This window comes from Channa argus, chromosome 9, assembly GCF_033026475.1.
Source record: "Channa argus isolate prfri chromosome 9, Channa argus male v1.0, whole genome shotgun sequence".
NCBI classification, from domain to species: domain Eukaryota; kingdom Metazoa; phylum Chordata; class Actinopteri; order Anabantiformes; family Channidae; genus Channa; species Channa argus.
The window spans coordinates 15,336,515-15,360,539 of record NC_090205.1 but is presented as its reverse complement, the minus strand read 5'-3'; the positions used below and the strand labels follow the sequence as shown (position 1 = coordinate 15,360,539).

The following is a 24,025-nucleotide window of genomic DNA, read 5'->3' as shown; positions in this document are numbered from 1 at the left end:
AAGAGGTACAGCGACACCCTGAGGCTGTGATCTCCACCGCGTAGCTCTTTCTGTGCTACTGAGCCGCAGTTTGAGAGCGCGAATTGTCCGCTTCTTTTGGTCCTCGTTGTGATCCGTAGCAGGCACTTCCACAGCGTGCGAGCAGAGAAGGGAGGACTTGTGGTTTAGTTGACAGAAAAAGTACTGCTAGCAAGCACTCAGCGTTTTGTAAGTATAATTTCAATCCAGAAATACTTGTATATTTTTATATTACATGGCAAATATTCTGTAGGTTTTCAAAAAACACAGTAAGTGTACGTTGTAGTTTAGCATTTTTGAACAACGTGTTGTAGACGAGTAACGTTACTTTAAGTACACGTGAAAAAGTTATTTTTGCTTAATTTAGTGTCGAACCGAATAAAACTACTCTAATGTTAGCTTGATTAAAATTAGCCAAAAAACCTGGGTGTCTAAGGTTTAAATGAACGAGCAGTCAGCATGACCGGTGTCCAGCCGAGGCAATACAGCTAGGTTAGCACGTTAGCCGTCAAGCTAGCTGCAGCATGACATCAGTTAACTGAACACCGTTCTAAGTGCTAACTGTGCTAATCTTCATGTTTGCTGGTTTTCACTTGGCTTTTTAGATTTCGTTGGCTGTGTCAAGATATATAACTATGTGCCTAATGTTGTTTCTAAGATTATTTTCTCTGCAAATTGCAAAATTATACTGTCTCAGTACATTATAAGATCTTAATCAATGCTTCCTCAATAAGAAACGGATCAGAAACCTCATTGCTAAAAGGACCATTTTCACACAAAATGCAGAACAAAACTACACTTTAGGGTGTTTGGCTGAATTGAATCTATTGAGGAAGGGATGGTCGTCAGTTTTCTTGACAGTGACAGTGTTATACAGTTTAATCCAGAGAGCCTGGTATGACAAATGGTTATAATGAAGGATTTTTCAGTCTTTCAATAAACATCTGTGAACATCTGCCAAAAATACTGGAAAACACGAACCCCTAACCCTGATTTTCTAAAGTTACGTGGTCATTATAATATCCCGTAGCCCAGGTCAATATCTTCAGTTTACTTGTTTTATCCGACTTTCTCTCATGAATTTACACATTTATGAGAGAAAGACCAATAATTTTTAGCAAAATTGTTTCACCCATTGCTCAATTTGCAAAGTGTTTTTGATTCATTTACCGTAGGCTTGTAACTAGTTTGTTGTTTCAGGACTAATCTGTAGGCACCTGCTTTTCCTTTAAACTGACAGATGACATTTTTCTTGTAGGTTGAATTGGTTACTGTTTTTACACAGAACAATCATGGCAGAAAATCAAGAAGAGATGTCTCCAGTTGAGGTGAAAGTGGCACGACAAATAGAGGTACTTCAGACATTGCATTTTTCATTATAATTTCCTAGTCAGTTAAAATTATCTTACAAATTGTCTTGTATTCTCACCTCTAGTACTACTTTGGAGATCACAATCTTCCAAGGGACAAGTTCCTCAAAGAACAACTGCAGCTTGATGATGGCTGGGTGGCTTTAGAGACTATGCTTAAATTCAACAGGTTTGTTGGGCCTGGGTGAAAATATTTGGGATGCTATAATAACATGAGACAGTAGTTCAGCAAATATGTCTTTCTTCCTTTTAATAGAGAATATATTTGAGTTCTTTTATGCTGAGCTTGGTGTTTATTATTTGTCACTTCACGCAACACAAAGATAATGAATTAAACAAATAGACTAGACTTAGTCCATTTCAAACCAGTGTTGGATACATTTACTACTTTCACTGTAGCATCATTTACTCAGCCCAGAAATCCATAAATGTATCCTGCCAACATGGTGATTTGACTTTCAACATACAGCTAATTGGCTGTATGTCTTACATTTTACTGTCCTCTACTGGTGTATCGTTGCATTGTTTACCTAGAATCAGACTGATATTGCATTGTGAGGTTTACTCTCTGCTATTCTCACTATACCTTGAGCTCCAATGGAGTATTTGAGATCTTTGAGTCTAAAGGTTATCCACAGTAGACTAATGTAGTACCAGTATACTGCTTTGTTTTGGTATTGTGAAAAACAGCAGTTTTAACCTTAATATGTGATCTGTCTCTTGGCAATGTCGATGTTACCCTTAACACCCTCCGTGAATATGAACATCTCACAACAAAATTCTGTCGAACTTATCTATGTGCCTTTTTTTTTTTTTTTTTTTTTTAAACAACTGGTAAAATATTTGCTTTGACATTGGTGATTGTGTTCTCACCAGCACTGCATGACTGAATCCGATACTGAAGCTTCATATCCTTATTACAACGTAGAGTGAAAATCAGCTAAAACCAATGATCCATAAACAATGAACATGTGGGGAATTTTTCAGCCAGCTGGTGGGAGGAGAGAGAAAAAAAGTGTGTTACTAAGCAGAAATAAAGACCATGATCACTAGGTAGTTGGCAGACCGATATTATGACTCATGACAGGCAGAACAGTATTAGTCTTTGCGCTCACCCTGTCCCTGAAGTACACTTGTTAGCAGCCAGACCACATTTAGCCACAGCATACACACTCACCCTATGAACAAAGTAAAATTTAGCTCAATGTGAGAGGAACTCTTGTTGGGCCTCTGGGTATCAGAATTTCTTGTAGTTAAAAATGAATATTTCATCAAGCTTCAGTACTTGAGGAGCATTGCAGAAGAAAAATACATTTAAATTAAAGTGCTCTTAAATTTAATCTTGCCAAAAGTACGCAAATCTAATTTTTGGGGGTGATTTCGGTGACTCATCTGGCTGAGACATTCCAAAGTCTCCCATTAAAACAATGCAGTAAGATGCTATGTTGTGTCCTTACATATATACTGTTGGTGTAGTTGTTACACTTGCTCTTTAACAAAACAGAGAAACAAATAAAAAAAACTGTCTTTCCAGTTCAGAGTATTTCACACTCTTTATTCTCTTCCTAGGCTGAAGTCTATAACTACAGACAGCAGTGTCATAGTTTCAGCTCTCCAGAAATCCAAGACTGGCCTCTTGGAACTTAGTGAAGACAAAACAAAAGTCAGGAGGTCTCCAAACAAACCCCTACCCGAACTGAATGATGAATACAAAGATGCTCTCAAACACAAATCTGTGTACATAGTGAGTTTCAAATTTCATTAATGCACATTCGGATTAATTCTGTTAAATGAAAATATTTTTTCTTAGCTTTCTGGATTTTATAAAATGGCTTAAGAACAATGTTCTTAATTTTGTAAAGTATGTCCAAATTGTTTTGTTTTTGCGTTTTCTATCTTTATGCATTTCTTAATATTTACAGTATGTGTATTCCGCTTTCATTCATGTTTAGTGCTTTTTAGTCCATTGTGGATGCACTTTACATCTAATGCTTTGTATCTTTTGTCATGTAGAAAGGTTTTCCTCTTGATACTACCCTTGATGAGATTCAGGAGTGGTTGAATGGGAAAGGAACCATAGAAAACATTCAGATGAGGAGAAACCTACAAAGGCAGTTTAAGGTAGGTTTTGTGTATTGTATGGTATTCATACTGATGGTTTTTTTTTTTTTTAGGGGGGATGGGAATCTTATTATTTCTGTCTTCACAGGGATCAGTGTTCATATGTTTTGACACAGAAGAGTCATCCAAGATGTTCCTAGAACGATCAGACATAAAATCATTCAAAGACAATGAAATGCTTGTGTTATCGCGGTAAGTATTTTTTATTTTTTATTTTTTTGTTTTGCACAATTGCAAAACGTACTATTAATCTAAACATAACATAGTTTTTTTTACACTTAAATGCAAAACAGAAGTATTATGTCAAATGTCTTACCAATGACTGCAGCTACCATGCAAGGTGTTGACTTAAATAGACAGGAAGGGCTGATAACAGCTAGGTTTAATAACTTAAATCTTCTCAATACAAGAAAAAAGGCTATGACTTTACTCTTACCCAGTTAATATCATTGTCATCTGTCCATAAACAAATGTGAGGGCTGTTTACATTTTTGTAAAATTTATGTTTGTAACAATAATGTAATTGCTGTTTTGATTTCAGAGAAGACTATCATGCCAAGAAAGCAGGAGAGCGAAAACAGTTTAAAGCAGAGACAAAAGCAAAGGCCAAACAGTGAGTAGTGTTTGTTTTTTTCCCCTTTAAACTCAGCATTTTATAAAAAATACTGACATACAAAAATAACTTTTAGGGAAAAGGAGCAACAGCAGAAGCATGCAGAAGAGAAAGAAATGGTATGAGCATTATTCTATTCTGCATTATTCTATTATTAAATTCTGTCATTTGGTCATACTCATACAGTACATGCAGAACATAGTAACCTAATAATAATTTTGTAATGTTTGACAGGGTCTGCTTTTGGATGAGCAGACAGGGTGCCTGTTGAAATTTTCAGGAGAGCTGGAAGATGTTTCAAGGGAGGACTTTCATCAGTTGTTCTCTGGGCATGGAAAAATTAAGTGGGTTGACTTTACAAGAGGGGCCAAAGAGGTAAAACAGAATTCACCACTTAAGTCTCAACCTCTGGCGGATTTGATGTACATATTAAAATTATTATTATTTTTTTTTTTACTTCTAACAAGGGCACCCTCCTTTTTGATGGAATTGCAAAAGAGGCATTTGACAAGGCCAAGGAAGCAAATGGAGGGGAGTTAAAAATTAAAGATAACAGTGTGACATGGCAGATACTTGAGGGAGAGGAGGAGAAGGAGATGCTGAAGAAGATCATTGAAGCTCAACAGGAATCTTACAGCAGGTCTAAAGGCAGAGGTAAATGCTACTTTAAAAGCTTATGATTCATAAAAAGAAGCTTGTACTGATGTCTTGGCATGTTTTTAAAGGTGGCAGAGGAAGATCGGGTGGCAGAGGAAGAGGAGGACGAAGAGGAAGAGGTGGCAGAGATAGAGATCAGACTAAAACTCAATATCAAGGCAAAAAGACTAAATTTGAAAGTGAAGATGAGGAGGAGGCAGAGGATGGTATGTTTAATATCTTATTTAACTTAGCAATTTGGTTGGTTTGTTTTGTCCGTACCATTTTTAATCTGCGCCTCTCGTCTTGCAGCACCTGCAGCTCCAAAGAGAGAACTAGAAGATGCTGAGGGTCCTGCAGCAAAGGTAGCCAAAACTGAGAATGGATCTTAGTTGCAAGGTCACACTCGCACACATTTTTTTTTCCTTGTGAAGACATTTATTATAAACAGTGAAAATGCAGGGGCAACTTAATCCATTCCAGTGAAAACTTCAGGCTTTGGAGAATCGTAGGAAGTCCACCTGGATGTCAACCTAGAGAAAGTTTTGCAAAGAATCAGACTTTTAAGTCCCTGTATGTTGTGCCTCTCACATTATTTGTGTTCTTATGTTTCTCTTGAAGATGTTTTGATTTTATCATATTCAGCATAAAGTCAGTAATTTAATTTCCCCAGAACATTTTAGTTGATTCTGTATGTGCTGTGTGACATCTACAGTATAGGTGCTACTTTTTTTCGTAGTAGTTTTCCTACATTGAGTGATGAGAACATCTGCTTTGCTATTTTTTAAGTTTGCATTCCTGAATTGCAAATAAAAGATTTGTGAAAATGAAACTAAATGTTTAAATGTGTTAAATACATCATAAGACATCTGTTGGAAAATGCAAGAGTCTGTCGTATGAGGCAGCAGGAGCTTACAGATTTCTTTTTGTGGAACTTGTAAGATGCTGGCAAGTCATACCGTAATTCTGCAAAGAATGAACATAGTCAGACCTTGAGGATTGTAATTGTAAAGAATATGTACTGTACTTTTCTTACCTGCTATTACTTCCATTTTAACTCCCCAGTCATTGGCCTTCTTTTGAATGTGCTGTAATCAAAAAATGAATTGGTCTTAAAGCTAGATATGTAGATATGAGTCAAAAGTAATAAAGATGACTTGAAACCACAAATACTTAAGGTCCCAAGTTTTGTGTTGTCATAAAAAGGATAGTCATAATTTTGCAAAATTATTTCTATATCATGTCATTTAGTCAGTATCTTATGTGAAAATACATTAACAGTGACATTAAGCCAACATCAATTCTGGATGAAGGCTTGTGATCTGGCTTTAGACTGCCCCACAAGCTAACACAAAACCTGCCACAAAACATGACTGATGTAGGAAAGTTACCTCTCGTGTTGATGTTTTATGAAGTGAGTACACTGTGGTCTTTGCCATTGTTAAAGCGGCCCTTAGGAACTTCATGTCCATTCCTTCAAAAGAAAAAAAAAAAACCTTGTGAAAGTACATCTACCAGGATTGCAACTGGAATTAAAGGGTACTCTATACTTCAGTCATAAGGAAAAGCTACTTTGTGTGTGAATACTGATTTTATCTTTTGGGTGAGATTCTAAATGGAGCTTTATCACATCTTGTCTCATAGGTACTGTGATTACCAGTTTACAAAAAAACATTGACATTAAAAAAAACATTACATCGGTAATTCTCGTCAATGCCATATCTCAGGATGGTCTGGAAAGACATTCAGTGTTTGGCACAAATATCTTCTTAGACTCAAGGATGACATTGTGTAAACTGCCACTTTACTGGTATGCAGAGATATACAACTACAAGGCAGTGATCGTCTAAAGCTGTCCAATAACATGAATGCTCTTAAGTTATAAAGATGAGAATTCGCCTCACCTCTTCAATCTCTCACCTGAACACAGCACAAAGGGGATCAAATATCCCCTCACATCATCAGTCATCTAAGACTGTGCTTAAGACTTAAACAGAGCCTTTCACACTGACGAGATAGATTTCACAGTTATTGCAATATATAGACTACTATGAAATATTGCCAGGTCTTGACACATAATGCACAGTAAAAGTCAGAGTATCGCGACCTATTTTGCATCAAATGAAGTATTCTTTTTTCACATGTTTAGGTCAGAGGTGTCCCAATTGTAGGTATCGGTAATACCGAAATCACTTGAGCCCTTTAAGTTCAGCACTCACCTTGGTTGTGTTTGGTCCCAAAGGGTGGATTCATGATAACAGTGTCAAATTTTTTGGCGTAAGCATCTGGTTCTAGAGAACACAGGTCACACTGAACCAGATCCACATTTGAAATCTCAAATTCCTCTGCATTTCTTTTGAATATGTTCAGTGCGTCGTTGTCGATATCGAAGCCAACACACAAACTGCAGAGGGGAGAGCAGGGAAGGAAGAATCCATCTTAATAGAAAATAAATCTCAACTCAACGTTGTTGATATTACAGTTAATAAAATGATGACGATGCGCAGATACTCTCACCCTGCATCAAGCATTGCAGCCCCGATGCTTAGCACTCCACAGCCACATCCCAGATCTGCAACTAGTTTACCCTCAATGTCATCAAACGTACACTGGATTGTGTAAAGCATGCATGCTGTAGAAAAGGGCGGAACGTTAACGAGAACATCGTGCGCTAACAATACATTTATTCTCTAGTCACCACACATTGTTCTCCCAACCTGCAATATGAGGACTGGTCGGATATTGCTCGAGGAGGATTTTTGGCTCATCAAATGCGTCAACTTGCTGCAGGCAACTCTCTAACTCTTTGAGTTTCATTACAATAGATTAAAGATACACGTCGATACAAATATGCTCAACCGCGTTTCCCTGCTTTAAAACAACAAATCTTTTGTTATTTTAAAAATAATCTTTAGCTATAATCGTCATGAAACAGTATTTTGAGCATGGCTGAAGATCACTTCCGCAACGTGTGGTGCCACAACCAAAACAATCCGACGTTGCCACCGTACGTGTCATAGTAGTTCCCACCTTTGAAAAAATATGTTTAAGAACGTCATATATTGCATGGAAAATTTCAAACGGGCCATTTAGGATGATAATTTAATACACGTCCACCAGATGCCCAGAAACAAAAAAATTAAAACATATGAGACAAAAATGACGGATGATCTGTGTAAGATATGAAGCGAGTTATTTAAAGAAGCAAGATATGTTTAGGATTATAATGATAGATTTATACAAGACTCAAATAGATCAAGGATTTAAACTTGAGTTATTTGTTGCCATTGCATAGTGAACATAAATTCCCATTAGTAACGATGTAAGTGCGGTATCGCGAGAAAAACCGAGACTATGGAAACAAGAAAACAAAAATACATTTGTGGACTGCAGGCTAGTGCATGATGGCGGCGTCACTGCTACGCCGGGACAAAAAAGCTACTGCCGCCCACTTAAAGGCAGATTTAAACCGGACTGACAATAGCTCTGGGGTCCGACAACTTCAGGAGCTGCTTGAAGCTGTGCTAAATCCCGAAAAACCCGCTACAGACACAGAGGCTCTTGACTGGTGTAAATGTCTAATTGCAGGAGGCCAAGGTTTCGAGGAGTTTTGCAAAACGGTCCGGTCCTATGACAACGCGACTCTGTGCGGATTGGTTTGGACCGCCAATTTCGTGGCGTATCGATGCCGGACCTGTGGCATTTCCCCGTGTATGTCTCTGTGTGCGGAGTGTTTTAATAATGGAGACCACACGGGCCATGATTTTAACATGTTCAGGAGCCAAGCTGGTGGGGCCTGTGACTGTGGAGACAGTAATGTCATGCGAGAGAGTGGGTAAGTGCAACCAAGCCCCAGCGTATGTCTCTCATGTGTTACATACATTAAAACAATCGAAAATACATTCGAATGTATGCATTACATTGTAGGCACAAGCTGGGGCTATGTAAATCTAACGTTAACTAGTTGTTAGCTGCGGTGGCTATGCTAACTGACGGGTTTACCAGTATCGTTTTGACAGGTCTTGGTTAAATAAGAGCCAACTTAGCAAAGCAAGCTTCCTGATCAGTGTAGGTGTCCGTTCCAGATAAGTTTCTCGGAGACATTACGAACTGCTGTCAGTCAGCATCAGCTTAGACTATTACGACGCTCTTGCAATTTCTGAAAACTGTCGATTTACACCAGCACCTCAACTCAGATTGTTAGCTAGAAGCTAACCTTGCTAACCAAAACAACAATTCTTATCCATGCTGTAACTGCATGTAGCACTGTGGTAATACTTAAACGGAATCGGGCAATCTAGCTGTATTTTGGGGTTGTGTTTAGTTTTTAATGTAATAAAAACTAGTTATTGTCCACTATATCATACTGTCTAATTATGTTTGGTGCGTGATTCTCTCTTGATAATAGGGCTATTTTCCTTTTTAAATTGTAGTATTACACATTTGGAGACAAATTTCTTTCTGATTTATTTCAGAGTAAAGCTGCTTTATTAGCTGCTCACACTATGACAGTGGTCCACTTAACAGCTTTGTTTTGATACTTATTTTTAATTGTGTCTTTGCAACTAGCTTATTCATATCAAATGGAGTCATGAGCAATATAAATAAGACATACATTAGTTGTAGTGTTGTAATAAACTACTCTGTATGTATGGGCAAAGATTAAAAATACTTCCCAGGTTGTTATCCTGAAATGCTCTCCTAAATTCAACCTAACCCCATATTCATGTTTCTACCTTTTTATGTAGTCTATAAACTAAATCTACACTTAAACTCAACTTCCATTGGTGAAAAAGGTTAAGGGGACTTCAAGTGCAATTTTGCTTCTTCTGTACTTTTACCTATTGGAGAGAAAGGAGAGAGAAAGGGCTGTTTTGATGTCTGTGAGATGCCTACAACATCAATGTTTATTTATTTTTTGACAGGTTTTGCAGACGGCATCGGTTGAGAACAGGTGAAAATGTCCCCTCAATACCTCGAGACCTTCTCTTGATGTCTGAGATGGTTCTCCCTCGCTTTATCCTGAGTATCATACAGTATCTGAGGGAAGGATACATTGAACTAGGTGAAAACATTGATGGAAACAGGCTTTTATTTACAAAGAAATTAGATAATGAACTGTGTGGTGTAAACAAAGCCGTAACTATGAAAATGGCTTAAATTTGTTTGTGACCTTCAGAAAGCTGGTAATAAAAGTAGGAAGTTATGTTTTTTTCTGTCACTGATTTTTAACATTTTGTAAACTGTGTGGCTCTGTTGTTGCATTTGAAATGTGTGTCTGCTGTGTAAGCTGTATGCCAGTGTTGTAATACGGTTTACAGAATTGTTTATGTCCATGGCTCATATCTTTCATCTTGCATCACCAGACACCTCAACTGAGAGAGATTTACAGAAAGTCCTGCAGCAGCTGGAGCCTCAGATCTCCTTCCTTGAGGAGCTCACAAAAATGGGAGGAGCAATGAGGACTGTACTTACAAAGATCTTGACCAATCAGCAGACATTCAAGGAGTTGAGCATGGGTAAATATCTACGCTAGAGCTAGTGGTAGCGTGCTACTGTTAAGTGCTTTGATAATTGTCAAGAATTGTTACCTCAAAGTTCCTGATGTTACTATTCTGCTGTGTCTTTATCCTTGTCTGTTTTAGTACATTTATTCATACTACTACTCGTAAGGAAAAGGCAGATTGTGCTTGATCCATAAAATAAATAAATGTATTTAAATTAAGATAAATATGTTTAATAAAATATTGAAATTTCTATTTCTCTTAACATAAAGAAAGGGACACCCACTTGCCTGAATCTTCATCTTAGCTAAGCTTTTCTGTAGCTGAATATTGCATCCTGTTCTCTTGTTTAACTTATCATGGTATTTCAACATTACAGAAATTGTTGTTATAATGTGCAGTATTTTGTTTTACTATTGCAGGCCAAGAAGAGAATTTGTATGCTAAAAAGAACTATGATAAGTATCTGTCAGCATTGAAGAATTCAGGTCTGGTGTGTGTGGAGGGGAAAGCCCAGGGTGCTACTCCTGATGTTACTATTGGTGCTGAAGGAGGTGCAGGAGCAATGGTTCTACTAGGTGAGATAACCACAAAACTTGGTATAAAAAGGTTAAGCTTATATTTTCATTAACCATCTGTTGGCCTTTGAAAATGGATTTGAAAGCTTTTTTGAAATCTGTGCTTTTTTTTTAAGTGCACACAGCCCGACATATGCAAGTATTGTTTTTGTTGGGTTTTTTCTTTTGTGGCAAGTACTTACCTGTTTTGTGGAGGGTTAACTGTAACTCTGTATGGTCTTCAACACCTCACAAATACACCTGTGAACAATAGCAAAGACGAAGAGCTGGCACCTTGAAGTGTAAAGACGTATATCAAGTGCCACTCACTTTCAGGCTGCACGTGAATGATGCTTACATTCATCTTCTTAAGTTTCAAAATTATACTTTCAGTTCACTGTTCACCAGACAATGAGAACGGTAAATAAGCACCACTCTTGTAGTTCCTACATGCACAACACTGAGCATATTAATTTACGCTTAGTGTTAAATAAATCAGGAAACAATCCAACAGTTGGCTTTTAAGTGCATGTTTTCAAAGCCGACAGTTTTATAAATTTGTGGTAACTGCTTTTTCTACACATAATACACCTGATACTATGTTCAGATACATGTTCATCTATTATAATCTTTAAGATTAAAAAAAAATAAATTTTAAAATTGGATTCATAACTTACTGTTTTAATCGGTATTAAAAACAAAACATTTTATCTCATTGACTGTCTTTGTTTGTATCGTAGGAACCTCTGTACCCGGGAGCCCAGATGATTCTAGTAAAGAGGTTTGTGTAAAAAATCAAATTCAGAAAAAACAATGTAACTATTTAAGTTTAAGCTTCAGAACCATATTTATAAGTTTTTTTTAATACAGGAGTATTTTTTGATCTATTGCAGGTTACCACAATCTGGGTCTTTTAAATTGATGTGAACTAATTGATAGTTACTGTTGCTCTTTGCAGACCTCCAACTAATTAATGATTTGTTTCTTCCCTCCAGGAGGACCAGGATGCAGGGCAATCTGTTGGTCAGAGGAAGAGGGTTAAGCTGAGTAGCAGTACCAAAGGTAGACATATTAAACTTGTAATTCATCTATATTTGTTACGTGAACTGCTTATTTTACTACCTTTCTTTTCTGTTCTCAGACCCATGCATTATTGAGTCTCTAAAGCATAAATGCTTTCTGGAGGAGTTGCTGTTTTGGACAATAAAATATGAATTTCCCCAGAAGATGGTCACGTTCTTACTAAACATGTTGCCAGATCAAGATTACAAGGTTGGTCTTTGACCTAGTATTTCAAATTTGCAACATTCTGCTTTCGCTTTTAGATGCATTTTTGGTTGAAATTTAATTTACTTGCATTATTGTAGCATAATCTGTCAGTTAACTAAAGTTACCTTTTATATGTACTGTAATATTTACTGTAATATTTGGATAGAAAATTCAATTGGTAAGGACAGTAAGCTTAAATTATGTTGGTGGTTTTTCCCTTCCTCTGTCAGATCACCTTTACAAAAACATTTGTGCAGCACTACGCATTTATCATGAAAACACTGATGAAAAGCCACGAGTCGGATACCATGTCCAATCGCATTGTACATATTAGTGTGCAGTTGTTCAGTAATGAGGAGCTGGCTCGACATATGACGGAGGAGTGTCAGCTGCTGGACATCATGGTCACAGTCCTCCTTTACATGATGGAGAGTTGCCTTATTAAAAGTGAACTTCAAGGTAAGTTGTCCATAAAGGAAAAACTGCATTTTGCAGATGCAAAATGAACAAAATTCAGCTGTTTATTTGCTTTATATTTTTAATCAGTCTTTGTGCAGACAAATATGCAAAGATGTTTCACCTCTCTGGCTTTGGTGCAGGCTCTGAGTGTAATAGGCTTAAGTTTTAAAAATTTCAGTCCAGTTTTTTTTTTTTTTTTTTCTACTGACAACATTGTTGCGTTTTTGGTATTGTGTAACTTGAGAGTACACTCTCTCATGTCTTTCTTTTTTTTCTCTTTTTGATTTTTTTGGTGTTGTTGCTTTTAAAAAAACACTACAACAAAAACAATTTATTTCCTCCTTTTTTCTTTTTAGATGATGAGAACAGTCGCCATGTTGTGGTAAATTGCAGTGAGGCACTGTTGAAAAACAACACTTACTGGCCATTAGTTAGTGATTTTATCAACATCCTATCACACCAAAGTGTGGCGAAAAAGTTTCTGGAGGATCATTCATTGCTGATGCTATGGATGAGCTTTGTGTCATTTTTCCAAGGTAAGTCATACTTATTAGTCATAAAGACAAACAATAGATGGTAGAATACAATGGCAGAGCCCATTTGTCAAATGATGGTAAATAAAAAAATGTTGTGGTATTTATGACTGTTAGAAATTAGAATAATCATTGGTGCTGCTCATTTGCCACTCTACTGCAACCCTAAAAATAACACTCATCCATGCACAGTGGGCTTGAGTATCCTCAGAGGTTATGTGTCAACATTGTATTCATAGCTCCTGCATTACTGTATTCAATTCAGATTTTTGATAGATATTCTTATGCCCACAAAATTAAGGGGTATGGAGGTGTACATATCTTTTCTATGTAGATATAATTATGTATATTTGTTTACTTTTTTTAAATCAATACCACTGTATGTGTTTTTTAGTAGATTGCCAATATTAGAATTAAGCCATTATAACATTAACATTATAAACTCTTTTTTTTTTTTGCTGTGATAGGTATGAACCTGAATAAGAGGGAGTTGAATGAACATGTGGAATTTGAGTCCCAGACATACTATGCAGCGTTTGCAGCAGAACTTGAGGCCTGTGCACAACCAATGTGGGGTCTCTTAACGCACTGCAAAGTAAAAGTAGGTCCTGCCTTTACACTTGCAAAACTCACACACACAACTCCAGTGTGCTATCCTGATGATTTTGAAGGCTTAATGAAACATACGGCATCATGCTCCTGCGCTGCATGTATTTGAAGTATTTGTACTAAACATGGACTATTTATAGGAGACACAGGAATACACTAAAACTGTAGTGCGCTACTGCTTGGAGACCCTTCAGATCTGGTTCGATGCCATTGGCTTCATTGATGAGGTACATTTAAATAGCCAACTACTGTGTCTACTAGCTGTCTGTTTCTCCCTGCTTTCTCATGACTCTTATAAATCTCTTATAGCCTGCTCCAAATCAGGTGACATTTCACCTGCCACTGCATCGCTACTATGCCATGTTCCTTAGCAAGGTTTGTCACAAGCACTCATCTCTTAGAACATGACTCAGTGTATTTGTGTGTTTTGGGTTTTTTTTCTAAATGTTTTTTTTTTCTAAATGTTTTTAAAGTCTATGGTTTGTTTGGAAATTTTTAGGGTGTGAAGTGCCAAGGTCTGGACTTGGATAGCCTCCTGCCTGACCAAGAGATGCTGATGAAGATCATGGTGCATCCACTCCAAATCCAGGTATTGTTTGAGATCCATAATTAGATCTGTGTGTGGTTTGTATTTACCAGCATATCCCTGCAGCCTTGTGTTAATTAACAAATTGCATTGTGCGGTTGTAGGCATGCCTCTCAGAGATCCACAGCAACATGTGGGTGAGGAATGGCCTGCAGATCAAAGGACAGGCTATGACTTATGTGCAGTCACACTTCTGCAACTCTATGATAGACCCAGACATCTATCTGCTCCAGGTTAGGATTTCTGGGTCATATACTGCTCAATTTTGATATAATTTTTTGTTAGCATTTTTATTCTAATCTTTTCCTTCTTTTACAGGTTTGTGCATCAAGACTAGATCCTGACTACTTCATCTCAAGTGTTTTTGAAAGGTAAACTGTCACATACACACAACTTTCTTGCTACTGCATAATTGCACCCGGTTTAATGACATTGTGCCAATTTGTCTTCGGTCAGATTTAAAGTGGTAGACTTGTTGACCATGGCATCCCAGCATCAGAATGCGGTGTTAGACTCTGAGCAAGAGAGACCAATGCTAGAAGGTGCACTGACCTTCCTTGTCATACTGACGAGCCTTCGCATCCACTTAGGTAAGTGGTGCATTAGAGGATGCACACAGCCTTTTTAATATAAATGAACAGACAGCTTAGAATATCATCAAATAAAATAGGATCTTAAACTCCAGTGATTCCCACACAAAGAATATACTAGAGTGCTCTCATATTTACCACTTTTGTTTTTGATTGCTATGATTTAAATTGATGACAGGACAATGAAAACATGCTGCAGGTGTTATTGGTCTCTGCACCTTAGTAGTAAAATATGTACCTAAGAATGTATGAAGTAAGAGGTGTCTTTCAACTTTAAATACTGCTGTCGGTGCCAAAAATTGTTTCTATGTGGTAGCAGTGTTTTTTCTAGTAAAAACTCTTAACCAAAAGCAACACCACCACTTTAGACTGGTATTTAAAGAAAGTTATAGTCCTCCCAGCTGTAAACCTTTTAACCACACTTAATGATATCTGGGCTTTCTGCAGTATAGTGCTTTTTGGCAGATGTTTCTTTCATTTGTTCAACCACTAAAGTTAAAAACATTTTAATTGTCAATTTGCCTTAAGCTTTTGCTACTCTCTCTAACAGGGATGACAGATGATGAGATCCTACGAGCTGAGATGGTTTCGCAGCTGTGTATGAATGACCGTACACACAGTGCACTCTTAGACCTAGTATCCTTCACACTTTATAAAAACACAAGCAGCAACTATAGTACAATTCATACAGGGCAAGCTTTTTCCTTAAGAATGTTTTCTTAGATTCCTGAGAATCCTAACCCCAAGAGTGGAATTGTACCAGGAAGTTGCAGTTTTGAGGAGATGCTCTCTGCTGTGGCAGACTTCAAAGCACCAGTGTTTGAACCTGGAGGCTCCATGCAACAGGGCATGTACACACCCAAAGGTAGGATGCTTCTGATCACTTTGATTCTTTACAAACCAACCACTGCTACTAGTAGCAGGTGAACTGTTTGAACATATGTTGTGAGAAATCTCACAATGCAGATATTAGGCATTTCAAATTGTGGTGGAAATGCAGCACAATGGTGGAGTGGTTAGTGCTTCCACCTAACAGCTAGAAGGTTGCAGCTTTCTGTGTAATGCTTGTGTGTTATCCACAGGACTCTTAATTTGCCTGTAGGTTTGAATGTGAGTGTGAACGGTAGTCTGTGTATGTCCTCTCTGTGTTGGCCCTGTGAAAGATTGGCGACCTGTCAAAGGTGTACCATGTCTCTCGGCCTATGACAGCTGGGATGGGCTCCAGCCCCCCATGACCCTGAACAGAATAAGTAGTTACAGATAATGGATGGATGAATGAAAATTGTCATGGAAGCACCGTGCAATTAAAAGTACATTTCTAGTATTCTGTGTGTTGAACTAAAGTAAAAGAGTACTTTCCTTTCAACATGGAAATCAAAAGTAATTTGATGACTTTCAGGTGTTATTAGTAATTAGGGTCAGAGGCCTGTGACAAAATTCTTTTCTGAATGAATGATTTAAAAAAAATACTCTAAAGCATTTAGCTTTTATATGACTTGAATTGAGTCAGTAAAGAGCTGCCAGACCTGAAGTACATTCCACTACAGATACTGGGCAAGGCAGATATTTGGCATTTCAAATTGTGGTGGAACGCCTGTGCCACAATGCCTGAATTAGCAGTGACCTGTCTAAATAAATGTAATATAAAAATTGGCATGGTGTATCACAGACTTCAAGTCTGAGCATGCCCCAGGAAAAAGCTTGGGTTTAAATCCAAAGTTTATTGTATTTAAACAAAATGTAAATGTTTGCAAGATTGCTGATTGCTATATGTCTTCTGTGTGTCATTTGCAACTGGGGCACAGATGAGAGGTCGAGGTCTAACTGCTTCCCCCCGCTGGCCAACACTGGGATTAACAATGACTGAAATATGCAGGGAATTGTGTATTCCAGTTTGTCGGGAAAAGCAAAAATCTGTGAATACACATACTGTAAATGTTTTAGAACATTTTTGGTACAGTGGATTATGTAATAAACAAATCACATGGCTGCAATTTTAATATTTACATAATAAATACATTTTCTGTTTGTTTTAAATACAGTCATGTACATAATTATTGGGAAAATTATAAGTTTTTTTTGGCATTTGGCCTCTGTGCACCACCACATTAAATTGGAACTAAAACACTATTTACCAATTACAGCAATCTTTTGAGACTCAAATATTGACTTAAACTAAAATGATTAAAAACATAAGGTTTTTTTTATAATACTTGGATTAAAAAAAAACCTTTGCAGGGAATAATTGAAGTGTGAAACTCATTGACAGCTATTGCTTGTTTATGGCTCTTTCTGCCTTCCATCTTGTCTTCAGTAAGTGAAAACTAAGCTCTATTGGGTTGAGCCCAGGTGACTGCCATGTCCTGTAAACAATATCCCATTTTGTTTTCTTTAGAAACCCTTAAGTAGCTTTCCCTGTATGTTTCGGCTTTTTGTCCATCTAAATGAATATGCTTCCTATCAGTTTTCTTGACCTGAGTAGATGTTGTGAAGAAGAGCCCTTTAACCACTGAAAGAATTCTGTGATCATCCATTTTAGTTAAACAGGCCACACCTTGCCTTGCAATTGCTTGTCAGCCGTATGTTCCATTGGTCCATTGTTCTACCAAAATGGATTTAAGTCCTGTTTGGCCAATGGCTCACTTAAATGAAACCCGTTCAGTTAAAGTCTTGACTCCATTCACATCAGTGCTTCTTTTTTAAAATCAATTTCAAGGTGTACAAAGGGCCAATTCCCAAAAAACGTATTAATTCAACAAAACTCAACGAACCAACTGTATTTAAAAAAAAAAAAAAGCCTACTAATTAACATATTACCAGGTTTTGTGTATAGAAGCTTTAATTGTGCTCTAGTAAGAAAATAACTATAGTTTATTTATTCTGGTAAAATTAGTTCACATTCTTAGTTTATAATTTGTGAGTAGAAATTAGTGAAATGGATTGCCAGACTGAAACACCTGAGCATTAGTCCTTAGCTTACCACTTGGGGGCAGACTTGCACCACTTAAACAGAGAAGGGGAACTTAAGAAGAAAGAGAATCAAAGTCACTTTGCACCTGAGGTTATAAAGCATTTCTGTACTTTTTCTCAACTAGCGGAGGTGTGGGAGAAAGAATTTGACCCCATCATGGTCGTTCTCAGAACAGTCTATCGGCGTGATGTCCAGTCAGCTATGGACAGATACTCAGCATTGTAAGTTAACTGTTGCTGTGATTTCATCAAAAGAAATGGTTTATTTATATAACTTAGGGTTTTTAATTAGCACTGTTTTTTATTTTTAAAATACCTGTGCCTTTCTATCACATAATATAATTTTTTTTCTGCATTTACCACTTTCAGTATTTTATTGTTTTGTTCTAACATTTTCATGTTCTGCCATCCCTGACAAAGCCAGTCGGTGTCATGCGTCTTTTAGTGTCATAGGGTCAACACGCTTACCTGCTCGAGACAGAAAGGTCAGGTCTACTCTGCGCTTCTGTTGGTTGCAATTAGATAGCTGCCAAGAAAAATCAATATTTCAGGCTAAATTGTAATGGAATTGAGGAAATCTTTCTTGTTTGATAGTGAAATAGACCTCTTTTAAAACAAACACATTGGTGAAGGTAAAGGAGATAGCCTGAAAATAATGATCTTTAAGAGGTTAGAACTTGTGAAGATGCTAATTATACCGAAAGGATCCCTCAGTGGGTGCATTGGATGCTGCTTGAAATGGTTGTGATAATAAGGTTGTTATAATGAGTGTTAGGCCGTTTTTGGATTAACTGTAATTGAAAGTGTAGATAGATCTCTTGTGTAGTTAATTTTACTTCTTTCATTTGCAGCTTACCCTTTTCTTGACCAGTCTTTGTTTTTCCAAACCAGACAGGGTCAAGCAGTTTTTCTCCTTGAGACACACTGAAGTAACAATTGCCACCATCTGAATATAATACCAGCCACATGTTGCTCATTCACACTGTTTGGATATGATAGATTGCCTGTCAAGCTGGCCTTGGTTTTATGTAACATGATCCCCATCATCACTAATAGAGTAAACAATGGCTGCCTAATGGCTCTACTGTTGCAACGAATGAAACACAAATCTAATGTACAGTGAACTCATAACAATATTAGGTGTGACTTGATAAAACTTTTTTCTTATTTTCAGGCGTAACAATGTGTAAAAAAATGTGTAAATTTATAAACTAAAACACCTCCTTATAGGTGTAATAATTACTGTGTTATGTGCTTTCTTTTTCTTTTGTTTATAATGATACCTAGTTTGAAACAGTCTGGAATGCATACTGGCAATCCTTGGCCACCCTACAAGGAGCGAACCCCTCTGCACTTTTGTTACAAAGGTCTAATCAGGCTGCTGCACTGCAAGACCCTGCACATAGTGATATTCACGCTCCTTTATAAGGTGAACATTTCACTGTCTGTTTGTGTGATATAATAGTTTGCGGTCTTTTCATTTCAGTGTAAACTTTGAGCTAAATCAGAAGCACTTCTGTTTGCCATAATATGGCATAGAAATTAATTGATGCGGACATATTACAAGAGATTAAGTATACTGAGTTACTAACAAAATGCATTGTTCTCTGAACCATTACAATTAAAAGACATTATTAATTGCAAAATGGTGATATAACTATAAATGTTTTACTTGTAAACTAATAGTTCAATGTTTTCTAGATATGGATGGATCATCAGAACATGTCTGAGCATGTGCTATGCATGGTGCTGTACCTGATTGAGCTGGGTTTGGACAACCAAGTTGAAGACAACAAGGAGGATGAGGTGATATACAGGGGCTGTGAACTGCAACCAGTCTCCTTAATGTGTTGAACGTGTTAAAAACAGTGTCTAACAATGTTGGTATCTTGCCTTTCCAGGAGCCTTGCATTGAGGAACACTGCCATGACAGCTGGTTCCCTGGCACCAACCTCCTCTCCAATCTGCACCATGTCATCAACTTTGTGAGAGTGAGGGTTCCTGAGACAGCCCCTGAAGCGAAGAGAGAAGCCCCTCCCAGCACCAGCACTGAAGCTTCCTCCTATGGCCAGGTAAAGTGACTGTAATCTCTGTACTCTCTGAACCCTCTGACTTTGTTTTTATCAGGGTGCTACCCACTGGTACAAAAAGCAATGAATTAAGTCAGTGGGTAATGAAGCTAGCCATCTCAAATTCTCAAGACCAAGATATTTTTCTCCGGAGACCCAAGGTCTAAGGGTGATGATTAGTTTGAATGGTTTGAATTAATCTGGAATAAAACTCACTCCAATAGCACAGCAGTGGTACTATTTATATGATTGTATATATAGGCAGTAGATACTTTAAATTGATGAGCTATAAACACTCAATAAGTGCAGAGCATGCTAGGTCTGTAGTACTGGTAGCCTTGTTCCTTGTCTTCAGCAGTGCTCTTCAAGCACAGCTTCCACAATTTGGTATGAATAGCAAAATAAACAAATAAACCGTGGCATTGTAAACAATATAGATGTACAAACATTTTACACCATTTGCAGTGGTTCAGTTCAAATATAAAAAGCTGCTATGTAACAAGTGACAAACCTGCACAACCAAAGCCATGTTCCTTTCATCAGCCTTAAATTGCGAGGCAACCAGTGGAAACTACAGTCACAATTTTGTAGTATAAATAAACATGTTTTAAATACTTTTTTTGTGCAGATTAAACAAAAAGAATTACAAAAAAGTGTTAAAGAGCTTTAGAGGTCATCAGGAAAAATAGGTGTTTTCCCAAAAATATTCAAAACAAGGTTGCTGACCGTGTATAGACACAATTCTTTATATGAAATCTGTCAGACTTTGCAGGTGTTGAAATTGAAGGTCACAGCACAAACAAGGTGGACTTACGTTCTTTAAGCTAAAATGTTTGTCGTCTTACATGCTTTATACCTTCATGTGCTTCTTTCATATCACCATTATTATTGTTGATTTTCATTCACCCATTCCACAGAACTCCAGACGCCTTACAGGGAATTGGAGAGAGGTAGCTTTCTGCACCCATTTTTATAAAAAAGCTGATGGCTTTGATGCCACTGACTGTATTTGTCTGCTTTTTATCTTCTGAAAGAATTTCATTGCACGTGTCTATCTTGATTTTTTTAAAAGGAGGTCTGCCTTGATGTGTTATGGTGTGTGTTCAATGCTGTGCTTCAGCACTTTCCCTCCCTCTTGACTGCTAAAACTAATTACGTGTGTTATGCCGCTTTGGTTAAATGCTTTTTAACCGCATGTCGGGATGATTGATGTTGCCTTGACTGGGCCATATGATGTATGTTTATTTAACAGTGCAGCTCAGGTCTTTTTTGTCAGGTCAGGTCAGGGCAATCCTTCAGCTGGTTTGTGTGCCTTTTATACGAGGATGATTTGAATTTTCCCCAGGAATATGGCTGTTCTGCGGGCTGTCAGCAAAGGTATATGTGATTTGTAAGCTGAACTTTTTTTTGTGCATTTTATTTTTTATGTGTATTGTACCTGCCTAACTATGGCAAAGAAGCAACTCTCCAATTCCTCAAAGTCTCTCTCATCATGGTGATGTCATTTTATGAGAAGGTATTTGCACTTATCGACAGATCTCCACCTAGATGCAGGTGGAAACTAAAGAGATGTTGGTCACAATGTTTCCTCTTTTTTCCCTTCTGTTTTTATATGTTATTAAAGTGTATTTGTATTGGTTTTGATGGTTGATATCTCAGGAGCTGCATAATGATTTTCAATGTGTGTGGCAATATTTATTTTTGTGCCTCGTATTTCAGTGAGTAGATCATAAAAAATGGCATTAACACTGCAAGACTTTGTTTACCCATATAAAAACAAAAGAATGTTTTCAAGTGTTCAGCATACAAATTTAATTGCTGTTTTTCAGAACCTGCGTGAAGCTCAGGTGTTTAGCCTTGTGGCAGAGCGCAGGAGGAAATTCCAGGAGATGATCAACCGCAACAACACCGAAGCAAGCCAGGTTGTCAGGCCCAAGAGCTCCTCAACACGCTGGGTCCCACCAGGCACGCCACCCCAGTTGGTGACTGAGATCCTTGAGATTCGAGAGAGCATGCTGTCCCTCCTCATCAAGCTCCACCAAAAGTTGTCATCAAAGCATAACTCTCTGTCGGCATCCTGGCTAGATGATATGGACACAGGTCGCCACGCTCATGGCGACGGGATTACAGCCATCGAGCGTATCCTTACCAAGGCAGCCACACGCAGCTGCCAAATCAAGCGTAGCATCCAGGACATTTGTGGAAAAGTGTGTCCTCCAGTGCCTCCCAAAAAGAACAGCCCCACTGACAAGAAAGCTATGGATAAAGAAGAGAGGTAATGTAAATGTGTACAGTTACTTCATCATTTGCATTATTATAAATCTATGATCCAGATATTTGAGATAGATATATAGATAGATAAATATATAGAGAGAGTGAGAGACAGATCTCTCTATATAGAGATATCTATAGATATGTATTTTAAATGTATTTATGTATTTTAGCTTTGTATTTGAGTACAAGAATGTGTCTGCGGTCCATTGGCTGTTTTTCAAAATCAAGTCAATCTCTAATGGTTTCAGTGTTTCTTCCACAGTGGCTCCCATTTTCCTTCTCTAATGAGGATGGAGTGAATCATTCCATGATGGCCTGACTTTGGGGTTGGCATCACCCCACAGACAAAAATACTTGTAGAATTAGTCCCATTTACATAATTAGATCTGTTTCCAATGCAACAATCAGAAAGCAGTGTGGCCAGAGCAGTGAGAAGCTGGTGCCCACTTCTTAGGCTGGTTGATGACATCAGTGAAAATTATTGACCTGTGATATTCCTGTCAAGATTTGTTTATGTCCTCATATAAGAAACTAAATTTACAGTCAGCTCTTGGTCTGTGAGCCTACAGGTTAAGGTTCAGCACACCATATTAGTATATTGTTCTAGCTGATTGGTGTATTATCCCCTGCTTCTCTCTGATGAACATGCAATGGATGATCATGGCATGACAACCTTTGTCCCAGCACAATGTACTTTTGTACATTTTGTGCCTTTGTGAAGTGTTAGGGCGATTAAAAAGGGCAGATTGTTGCCATGATCCTATCAGGGCAGTGCTTTTTGCAATGTCACTCTGTCAGTAGCTGATTTAAATGAATATGTTATATTACATTACATTTAATTAGGTTTTGAATTAAAGTTAAATACTGGGTTGCGGTTGGCATTGCTACATATTTATTAAATTGTGTTTTACTCTGTACTTTCTTTCAGACGTCAGAGGGCTAGAGAAAGACAGCAGAAACTTCTTGCAGAATTTGCCTCCAGACAGAAGAGTTTTATGGAAACTGCTATGGATGTTGGTAAGAAAGTAGGAGTTTTTCTAAGCTGTTGACTCAATTTTATGGCTTCAGTTTCAGTTTTAAATTATTAGCACTTATTTTTATTAACTTCATCAGGAGCCACTGTCCAAATTCTGTTTGCATGGTGTTTTGCTTCTGTGATGGGGCAAATGTACAGAACTAATGCATCCTTTACTAGTACACAAATGCATAACATGAGATGTGTAATTGGTAGGTAACGGGGCTCTACACCCTGGTCAAATGTAGACATTTTTGTCAGTTTGCTTTTAAAACTTTTCTTCAGCTGCATACTCTGGCCCATCCGTAGATGTTGGGGTTTTTTTGTTTTGTTTTTTTTAACATGGCCTGGGACAAATTTTATCTAGATCATTGGGTTAAGTTTTTGTTTCATTACCTAACATCTTTCATCCTATCAACACAATCACAGCTGTGGGGAACCATTACCTTTTGTCCACATGTCGCATTTTAAACAAAATATATATAAACTTTGGATATAACAGCCAGGTAAAACACTATTATGTGTGCCGCTTTAAAGTATAACTTGGCCATTTTCGAAATGAATCAGATTGTCCACAATCACCATACAGAAGCTAAAACCACCAGTAATCCAGTGGACCAGTGTGTTTATGGTAAAAACAGAGGTCTGAACAAGATGAACAGGCTTATCCAGGGCACAGGCTGACCAGTCACCAAACATCAGAAGAGAGAATTCAGTGTTGGATTTTATGTCTGTACGGTGATTTTCAACCATATTCAGAAACAATAGTAAATGTTTTTCAGAATGCTAAATTCTGAAGTCTAGGTAAAATCTATGATACATTTTTTTCATT

General features: G+C 37.5%; 3 protein-coding genes across 10 annotated transcripts in view; 2 read left to right on the top strand and 1 right to left on the bottom strand.

Annotated features, from left to right (window-relative positions):
- Window positions 1–70: 70 nt before the first annotated feature.
- On the top strand, window positions 71–5,595 carry ssb (small RNA binding exonuclease protection factor La). Of its 3 annotated transcripts, XM_067516967.1 has the most exons (12): window positions 74–207; window positions 1,277–1,370; window positions 1,454–1,557; window positions 2,958–3,132; window positions 3,402–3,509; window positions 3,598–3,701; window positions 4,051–4,122; window positions 4,199–4,241; window positions 4,357–4,497; window positions 4,590–4,776; window positions 4,848–4,985; window positions 5,071–5,595. In XM_067516967.1, exons 2-12 carry the CDS (start codon window positions 1,311–1,313, stop codon window positions 5,148–5,150), a joined length of 1,212 nt encoding a protein of 403 aa, XP_067373068.1. In that variant the 5' UTR covers window positions 74–207; window positions 1,277–1,310; the 3' UTR covers window positions 5,151–5,595. The 3 variants fall into 3 exon arrangements, with proteins under 3 accessions (XP_067373065.1, XP_067373068.1, XP_067373066.1); XM_067516964.1 differs by having other exon boundaries at window positions 71–207; window positions 4,848–5,595; XM_067516965.1 differs by having other exon boundaries at window positions 128–207; window positions 1,304–1,370; window positions 4,848–5,595.
- Window positions 5,185–7,752, bottom strand: mettl5 (methyltransferase 5, N6-adenosine). 2 transcript variants are annotated; one of them, XM_067516968.1, is made up of 7 exons: window positions 7,476–7,750; window positions 7,276–7,390; window positions 6,978–7,162; window positions 6,150–6,232; window positions 5,795–5,846; window positions 5,675–5,724; window positions 5,185–5,291 (listed from the first exon to the last, which is right to left on the bottom strand). In XM_067516968.1, exons 1-7 carry the CDS (start codon window positions 7,573–7,575, stop codon window positions 5,250–5,252), a joined length of 627 nt encoding a protein of 208 aa, XP_067373069.1. In that variant the 5' UTR covers window positions 7,576–7,750; the 3' UTR covers window positions 5,185–5,249. The 2 variants fall into 2 exon arrangements, with proteins under 2 accessions (XP_067373069.1, XP_067373070.1); XM_067516969.1 differs by lacking the exon at window positions 5,675–5,724 and having other exon boundaries at window positions 7,476–7,752.
- Window positions 7,753–8,120: 368 nt separating this feature from the next.
- The window catches only part of ubr3 (ubiquitin protein ligase E3 component n-recognin 3), a 36,232-nt gene continuing 20,327 nt past the window's right edge, over window positions 8,121–24,025 (top strand). The window contains exons 1-26 of one of the 5 annotated variants that reach the window (XM_067516961.1): window positions 8,121–8,593; window positions 9,684–9,823; window positions 10,125–10,277; window positions 10,685–10,840; window positions 11,213–11,239; window positions 11,560–11,600; window positions 11,815–11,881; window positions 11,961–12,091; window positions 12,319–12,547; window positions 12,904–13,083; window positions 13,548–13,681; window positions 13,830–13,916; window positions 13,999–14,064; window positions 14,189–14,278; window positions 14,380–14,508; window positions 14,594–14,646; window positions 14,732–14,865; window positions 15,416–15,501; window positions 15,589–15,730; window positions 17,961–18,057; window positions 19,123–19,264; window positions 19,537–19,641; window positions 19,737–19,907; window positions 20,822–20,854; window positions 21,734–22,179; window positions 23,107–23,195. In XM_067516961.1, the coding sequence (XP_067373062.1) occupies window positions 8,160–8,593; window positions 9,684–9,823; window positions 10,125–10,277; window positions 10,685–10,840; window positions 11,213–11,239; window positions 11,560–11,600; window positions 11,815–11,881; window positions 11,961–12,091; window positions 12,319–12,547; window positions 12,904–13,083; window positions 13,548–13,681; window positions 13,830–13,916; window positions 13,999–14,064; window positions 14,189–14,278; window positions 14,380–14,508; window positions 14,594–14,646; window positions 14,732–14,865; window positions 15,416–15,501; window positions 15,589–15,730; window positions 17,961–18,057; window positions 19,123–19,264; window positions 19,537–19,641; window positions 19,737–19,907; window positions 20,822–20,854; window positions 21,734–22,179; window positions 23,107–23,195 (3,562 nt within the window). In that variant the 5' untranslated portion in view covers window positions 8,121–8,159. The remainder of the gene's footprint in view (window positions 8,594–9,683; window positions 9,824–10,124; window positions 10,278–10,684; window positions 10,841–11,212; window positions 11,240–11,559; window positions 11,601–11,814; window positions 11,882–11,960; window positions 12,092–12,318; window positions 12,548–12,903; window positions 13,084–13,547; window positions 13,682–13,829; window positions 13,917–13,998; window positions 14,065–14,188; window positions 14,279–14,379; window positions 14,509–14,593; window positions 14,647–14,731; window positions 14,866–15,415; window positions 15,502–15,588; window positions 15,731–17,960; window positions 18,058–19,122; window positions 19,265–19,536; window positions 19,642–19,736; window positions 19,908–20,821; window positions 20,855–21,733; window positions 22,180–23,106; window positions 23,196–24,025) is intronic. The other 4 variants (XM_067516957.1, XM_067516958.1, XM_067516959.1 and 1 more) reach the window with 4 other exon arrangements.

Excerpts from the sequence above, each read along its gene's own strand:
- ssb (XM_067516964.1), top strand. The coding sequence starts at position 1,311 with ATGGCAGAAAATCAAGAAGAGATGTCTCCAGTTGAGGTGAAAGTGGCA. Across the intron at positions 3,702-4,050 it reads GAAATGCTTGTGTTATCGCG|AGAAGACTATCATGCCAAGA; the intron begins GTAAGTATTTTT and ends TTTTGATTTCAG. Across the intron at positions 4,123-4,198 it reads ACAAAAGCAAAGGCCAAACA|GGAAAAGGAGCAACAGCAGA; the intron begins GTGAGTAGTGTT and ends AATAACTTTTAG.
- mettl5 (XM_067516968.1), bottom strand. The coding sequence starts at position 7,575 with ATGAAACTCAAAGAGTTAGAGAGTTGCCTGCAGCAAGTTGACGCATTT. Across the intron at positions 6,233-6,977 it reads TGGGACCAAACACAACCAAG|GAATGGACATGAAGTTCCTA; the intron begins GTGAGTGCTGAA and ends TTTCTTTTGAAG. Across the intron at positions 5,292-5,674 it reads AGTTCCACAAAAAGAAATCT|GTTGACATCCAGGTGGACTT; the intron begins GTAAGCTCCTGC and ends AACTTTCTCTAG.